At 42.3% G+C, this 7,857-nt stretch overlaps 1 protein-coding gene across 1 annotated transcript; it reads left to right on the top strand.

Annotated features, from left to right (window-relative positions):
* The first annotated feature begins 567 nt into the window (after positions 1-567).
* On the top strand, positions 568-2,921 carry LOC147432594 (CASP-like protein 2B1). The gene is made up of 3 exons (XM_086492466.1): positions 568-1,317; positions 1,414-1,546; positions 2,471-2,921. The coding sequence occupies exons 1-3, from the start codon at positions 1,031-1,033 to the stop codon at positions 2,699-2,701; spliced, it is 651 nt and encodes a 216-aa protein (XP_086348592.1). The 5' UTR covers positions 568-1,030; the 3' UTR covers positions 2,702-2,921.
* Positions 2,922-7,857: the final 4,936 nt, after the last annotated feature.

Genomic DNA, 7,857 nt, shown 5'->3' with positions numbered 1-7,857 from the left:
TGGCAGCCTAGTCAATACCTTCCACCGCCTTATGTGAACAAGGCACTGAGCTAAGGAGAATTTGATTGGCTCCTTCAGAATCTGCTGCTCCTCCGCCGCGCGATGTGAACCGAGCCTTAGAAAAGTAGTCATAGGAATAGGTGGGATATTGAATGCCTTTCATTTAAGGCACTGAAAGAAGAGAGTGGTTTCGAGTGTGTGTGGGTAGAGAGAGAATACCTTGTACAGGTTTGTGTGTGTGGGGCACCATACTGTGTTGTTTGTGTGTGTAGACTATAACGGCCCAATTTGAGAGCAATCGAGACTCGAGAGGAGCAGCAAGCACAATGCGCAGGTGACGATTGTGCGTGTGAGCGCGCGCGCGAGAGAGAGGAATTGGCGCAAATTGCGATTTGGGAGCTTCAGCCTGCAAAGGAGGAAGAGAGAGAAGGAATAGACGTGTCACCTAGCACTGGTGAGCAGTAGAGAGGGTGATGGAGAGAGAGAGAGAGAGAGAGAGGTGTAGTTATGGGGATGGTGGAGGTGGGTGGGGCTTGTCCTTGTGAACTCTGCTGGTCCGTTCCTGGTTAAAAGAGGGAGATAGAGAGAGACGTGGAGAGAGAAAAAGATATGTGAGCTGATGAGAGCCCGAGTCTCTGACATCTCTGTGCGTGCGACACCCATATTCAGGAACCTCTTTAAGTTTTGACCGCTTGTTTTTAACCCTTCGTCTCTCTTCTGCCCCTGGGGCCTGGCTTGATTGAGTGCATTGTTGGTTTCCTGGATTTGGTAAGGGCTAATAAAGTATCTGCAGAACCCAAATATCCGTAGAGCGGGAAAGGAAGGCTTTTGCGCTTGAGAGAGAGAAGCGCGGAGTCTTGCGCGTTTGAGTTGCATTCTTGTCTTCCTTCTTCGTCTTCATCTTCTTCTTCTGAGCTTTTCTGCTTGAGAGAGGGGGCGAGAAAGCTTTACCTGCACGCAGATTGGGGTCAATTGACGAGTGAGAGAGAACGCTGTCTAAAGATTTAGGAAGGGCAAACTAGCCATTACCATGCGGGAGCAAGCTCAGGTAGAAATGGCTTTTGCCAAGCAGCAGCAAGCTATGGCAAGCCCTTCGGCGGCCAGTGGCGGTGCTGGGGGCGACCCCTGCTCCTTATCCTCTTCATCATGTGATGGAACTCGGCTGCGACGTTCAGAACTTACCCTGCGGTGTGTTGCCGTCATAGCGTCAGTCTCGGCGCTTGTATTCCTTGTGACGGACAAGCAAACTCGCTCTTTCACTATCTACACCTCTACAGTCATCCAAGAAGCGGTGTTTAGCGACATGAAAGCCCTTGTGTAAGAAATTTGCTGCTATCGCATTACTTAATGTTTAGGTTAGAATTATTATTCTACTTTGTGTCAGTGTTTCATTATGCCTTACTTATTCTGCAGAAGCGCTTGCATCACCCTTGGAATCGTGGCCTTCTATTCGGTACTCCAGATTGTCCGGTGCTTATGTGGACCGTCATCTACGAGCATTACCCCATCTTCTGCTACGGCATGGACAATTTTTCTTCTTGATCAGGTTTGGCTGACATCTCTTTCACTGCTCTGTTTGAACCTTACATGTAGTGGTATGGCCTATTGCGACCCTATTGTTTAGGGTTTCTGTCAGTTTTGAGTCAATTGACAAGATGTTGAGTAAGAAGTAGTCTTCTATGGGTTGTGAAGCCAGCTCCACCCACCGGAAGCTTGCTTTTGGACTCTTTGCATTGAGGGAAATGTCCAAATTGCGACTATCTTAGCCTTCTGCTAGACTGAAGAATTGACTGGGTGGTGGTACTCTTAGCCTAAAGCTATCAGAGATAGATTAAAGGCTGGATTGAAGATCGGTTGCAAAAGCCGCCAACAAATCCCTGTATGAAATCAGATGAAAGGAATTTAAGTTTTCTGTTATAGTTGCTGCACTGACTATACAATCAATGCACCTTCAGGGTTGATTACTTTTTCTTTCTTCAGAGGAAGAAAGTTACAGTTATAACTCACCTGATTGGCTGCGAAGATGTATTAGTCAATGATGCGCAGGCGCTCTTGTCTAAGCTTACAGCTGTTAAATAACGCCTACCTATGCATGAAGCTGCAAAAGCCCAACTAATGGCGGGAGCTATGCCAAAAATTTTCAAGTGCCATCTGATTTGCATCGTCTCCGCAAGTTCTATTGAGATTTCAGTGGCATGTTTGTACAGTGAGCTATCATGACTCCAGCGCAAGGTGGAAGGTGTATTCTGTGTAGTGCCTCATTTGAATGACTCCATACATTTACATACACACATAGTCATACATACATGCATGTCTACAAATGTATATATGCATGTTTGTGTATATATATGATATCTATGTGTATGCATGTGAGAAAAAATGTATGTGTATGCATTGTAGTGGAAGAATTTTTCTCTGTATTATGAATCGTATATGGTGCTCATGTGAGATTATTGTGATGTTTTAACAGGTGATGACCTATCTTATCCTGTCCGCCGCGGCAGCTTCAGCGCAGTCTGCCTGGTTCTCCGAACAGGGTAATGAAGGGTTCAAGTGGATGAAGGTGTGCTATCTGTACAAGAAGTTTTGCATGCAGGTGGGTACTGGCATCATTGGCTCTTTTGTTACCAGCGTGGCCATGGTGTTTATCTCTGCTATCTCAGCTTTCAATCTTTTTGCACGCGTCGATTATGCAGAGTAATGAGTGTATGAACTGCCCAAGTAGGGCTTTTTCTCTCAAAATGTAGAGTTCTTTCCTGTTTTGTGTCTAGTCCAAGGAGAAGCTGTGGGAGTTTTGTACACTTTGCCCAAAGGTGCAAGATGGTAAAGTTGAAGGTCTAGAATGTGGTTTCCAATTATATAAATTATTGTTTCAAACCATAGTATCTATTGGTGGAAATAGAGAGAATGTTCTTGGTAATGTGGGTTACCTTGTTCTTTTACAATTGTGCTACCTCCTCTACCTCTTTGCCTTTTGCCTTTTTCTTTAAAACTATCAAAACTTACTTTTTCACTTTTTGCTCCCTATTGCAAGCGCATTATCGCCTTTTAAGGGCTAGCGGAAGGCCACCACATGGGGGCGATGGTGGAGAATAAATGATGGAGGATACATCTTTGTACTCGGGCTTTGAAATAGATTATTTGTTTTGGCCTATTTTTGCACATCTTATGAAGGCTCTTCCACAATGTGATTCTGTCAATTGTCGAAAACTACTTAAGGGTACCTATCAGCTGACATCCTTCAAATTATAGTCCTTATTTTACTAAAGCTTGACCAACTACAACACGGGTACCTGTGGTTGTAGCTCCTCACAAGCAACCTTCCCAGCATCTGGCCTCCCTTCTTTCTTTCTCTTTGCCCTCCTTATTGTCCTGCCCGTGACTAGTGTTCTCAACGTGAATTCTCCCTCCCATGTCAAACGCTTGACGTAGAGATAGACATCCTGCTCAGCGTGAACTCTCCCATTATATTAGCCACCACAATCTTCATGGTGATTCCAGAAGCATCATTTTATATATATATATATATAATATATATAGATAGAGAGAGAGCTTGTCGTTGCTCAGCTACAAAAACTATGAACCGTATGAAGAAGAAGAGAGTTTGAGCGTCTTAGGAAACTATCCCAAGAGGCCTTATAGATCTAGCTGATGAGGAGTTGAACTCAAGAACTCTTTATCAAGAGGGTAATGGCATAACCAATCTACCACACTTGGGTCATAGAGAGGAGACAACAATCGTAGGCCATGCGGCGAAGAAGAAGAGAGGAACTTGGGCCCTTAAAGATCTTGATAAGGAGTTGAACTCGACCTCTTGGGCAAGAGGGAAATGGCATAACCAATCTACCACATTTGAGAGAGAGAGAGAGAATCTTGTAAGGTTCCTCCTTTCTTTTTCAACATGGTTATCACCTAGTAAACTTATGTAAGCTTACTTGCTAGCAGCTTACTCACGAGATGCTCTCTTGAGACTCCTCCCTCATATTGAACCCAAACGAAGGGACTCTCACAGCTTGGAGCCATACAATAGCTGCTCTTATCCTACAGTTCAAGGTTCTAATGCAGAATTTCTCTTGTTCTACTTGACTTTAGTTATTAGAGGCAGCTCTCGCAAAACCTAGGTTTTTCTTTTGCGTTGGGTGCAATGACAGGAGTGTGGATATCATACCATCTCGAGCATGCAAGCACTCTTGTAAAGCATGTAAGCACTCTTGTAACTTGACTAGTGCCCTATGAGCTAGCCAACTTGGACACCTATTGAACATGCACATCACGTGGTCGTTTACCTCACATTACTCACCATGCTTGTGGATTTTAGACTACATGCATGCATGCCATTTATAGGTAGCCTAGTTCAAGAAAGTCCCTTGCTAATTGAACAATTAGCATTATTCAATGAGCAAGGAAGTTTCCAATTAAGCACCTATTCAAATCTCTCTTAGAGAACTAGGTCTTGTAAGCACTTGTTTGCAACCTTTAAGGGATACTTACCACTAACCTGACACTCCATTTTATAAGTGATGGCTCCCTCTGCTTCACTTATATAATGGAATGTAGATGGAGGGTGCAAATTAGTGTCGAAGGTCCCCATACGGCACCCTTCTTTAGTCATCATGCAGTGACCATTCCCTACGCCATCAAAAAACAGTTTCTTAGCTAAATTTGTATTGAATTATTACTAAGGAAAGATTGACGTATGAGCTTAAATTACATTCGAAGTGAACTTGCCATTTATATATCTTTTTAACACGAGGAGGTGAGAGTGTGTGAGGTCTCAAGGGTTTTAGGTAGGTCTTGGGTAAGGGGCTATGGGTCCCTGTGGCATGAAAAGTGACTTCTATGGCAAAGGCTATTCAAGTGACGGTCGGGTGTAGTAGTAAATGCCATTCCCTACGTCCTATTTTGGGCACACCCACCATAAGGCCCTTAGCCCATGGCCCCTTTGAAAGGGACATGCAACTGTTATGCATGGACGAGCTTGTGGCAACTTGCAAGGTGCCATCGAAAGATTTCATCAAAGTTTCACTTGCAGATTTGTAGAATTGCCAACAAGGCTTGTATGCAAGCTCGTGTTCCATCAAGGTGATTTTGCTTTCAAGATTTTGGTTTCAAGAAGCAAGGATTAAGATGATAATGATGAGATTGCCTATTCGATGAGGATTTTGTGAAATCTCGTTTCCGACTTTGATTTTGACAAGCTCCCCTTGAATGAAGATTGCGAGCTAAGAAAGGTTTAATTAAAAAGGACTATGACTATGGTGGGTTTTTGGGGTGGTATGTTTGCCCATTGAATGGTATACAGGAAGTGGAGAGTGCAAGTTAGAGAGCACTCTATGGTGTATCAATAAGCATGTTAAGTGCGTGGATCAGTATGCTGATCTTTGGGCATTATTTGGATCTCATTTAGGCCAAGGCAATTTTTAGGTGTAGTGTATGACAATTGTGTGGCATGTATGGATAATTGGCATCCTCCACATCATGTGTATGAGAGATTTGATGCAAAGTTGGGGGCTCCCACTTTGGGCTTTGATTGGGTCAAGTTTCATCCAGACCCTATGTCTGAAAGAGAAGCTATCTAAAATTTTGTGAAAAAATATGTTTTTTTGTGTGGTGGGGGGCCTTGGGGCAAGATGAATTGCTTTAATTCTTTTCTTCATGCATCAATGATTCGGACAAAATGTATGTCAAATGTGGTGCTCAAATGTTAACTTCAAAGCCTTTGGCTGGAATCTATACCCTTGGTGCTAGTGTGGCGGCCTCTGCATTTTCTTTTGGGAAAAAACATGGTATAAAATGGGGATCTTTGGGAGAACATTAGGGTGGAATAAAGGAATGTGTGATGTGGTAACCCAAAAATCCCATATAGGTTGGTGGGGAGGAGGAAAAGAGGGTATATAGATAAGAAGAATAATCATTGCCCACAATACAATTCCACCATTACACCCACACACATTGTACCTCGAAATTCAAACACACACTATCATCAGAATCTCCTTGCACATCGCAATGATGTCTCATCCTAGCCCCCCTGCACATCGCAATGGTGTTTGGTGTCAAGTGTAATGGAAATGGCCTATGAACTTTGAGGATAGCGGAATTAAGAGAATTAAAGTGAGCATTTTTGTGAGATTACTTTGAGAACATAGAGGGTGAACTTAATTGACGGTAGCAACATGAACATAGTACTTAATTAACTTGGCATGAACAATACTTTTGTATGCGAGAGAGTATTAGAGAACATGACAATAGTTGAGGACCGGTTTTACTTGGAGCCGATCCCCCCTCCAAAGGCATTTGTATTATAGATTCTCCCATCAAGAGAGACTTGGTACAATACAATCTTTGTGTTCCTTGTGACCTTGGTAATGTTATAAAGATTGAAAGCTTCATGCATCATGAGCATAATATAAACTTTGTAAAAAGCATTAACTATCCCAAGCCTCAGTTCCAAGGCATCAAACACCTTCGAAGGTAGAGATAGCTAGTGGGGAATGAGGTTAGGGAAGAGGAAGAAGAATCATCCATAGGAGAAAAAAATAGTTCCTCACTTAGGAGAAAAAAATAGTTCCTCACTTATTATCACTCTTCTTGCTTAGGGTAGCATAATAGCATAGTAATGAAGATGAAGAAGATGTCAAGCTTAAGCATTGAAGCATTGCTCTTGGTTTGATTTGCATTCCATAGCCAAGAGTGTTGGTGTAAACTCTCCACTTGTCAACAAGCTTGGAGAAGGAGATGGAGCTCTTGCACTTTGCACTCCACAAAATGAGAGAATGTGTGTGTGTGTGGGGGAGAGTATACCCCCTCTCTTGCTTGGTTCACCTCTCTCTCTCTCTTTCGTATTATTTAATTATATCATTTGGACATGTGTCCTGTTTTTCTTCTTTGAGAGAAAGGACTTAATTATTTATTTTTATGCATCTAAATTCTCATTGGATCCCTTTAAAGCTTATCCAATAGGATTCAAACACATCATGAGAGCCACATGTGGAGGATTTTGACATGTGTCTTATATGCCTCTGAAGTCATTTTGTTTGAATTGAACACTTCAAGGCTTTAGTCAATCAAGCATGGAAACTGTTTATGCCTCTTGAGAGTTTATCTTTGAATTAAACACTTCAAGATCTTTAGTCATTTAAGCATAAAACTCACCTCAAGCTTTGGGCAAGGTTCTCACAAATACTTTAAGCACTTTAGTTAGCAAGCCTACAAGCACCTCATGCTTGGGTAGGATTCCCTTCTCAAGGTTAGTCCTAGCTTGCCTAAGGTCAAATGACTTTTTAACACTAACTTTTGGAGGTCTTTAATGAAGCTAACCCTAAGGTCTTTTAAGCTCCATTAGATGCACGTTGCTATTTGATAGACTATCTCCTTTTGGACCCCTACTGAGATGTAACCATCTCTCCTCTTGGTCCCTTGCTGAGGTAAATCTAGAAGCACTTATTGCACATTCCTCTTTGGTAGACCGTCTCCTTTTGGACCCCTATTGAGATGCAACCATTTCTCCTTTTGATCCCCTGTTGAGATAGGTCTAGAAGCACATATCTATATCTTAAATCTTGTTTCCCTTTTATCTTACCATATTAAATAATCAGTCTAATATGAGAAAATCATTTACTAAAGTTAGATATTATATTTTATGACATTACCTCTCTCTTGAAATCGTAATTGTCCTCGACTATGAGGTAGAGAAGATACAGCCTAGTCATTAGTCCATGTTTCTTAGCGGTAGAGGATTTCTTTTTACCCTACGACATCATTCCAAAATGGATGACTAATCCATTTGGTGCTCGGAGACTTAGCTGTCGCAAGCATGTCTGCTCTTTAGTCCATATTGTAGAGTGTGCGTGCAGTGCG

Source organism: Adiantum capillus-veneris, chromosome 20 (assembly GCF_014529385.1).
Source record: "Adiantum capillus-veneris isolate H3 chromosome 20, ASM1452938v2, whole genome shotgun sequence".
Taxonomy (NCBI): domain Eukaryota; kingdom Viridiplantae; phylum Streptophyta; class Polypodiopsida; order Polypodiales; family Pteridaceae; genus Adiantum; species Adiantum capillus-veneris.
This window is presented reverse-complemented; position numbering and strand designations above follow the sequence as displayed.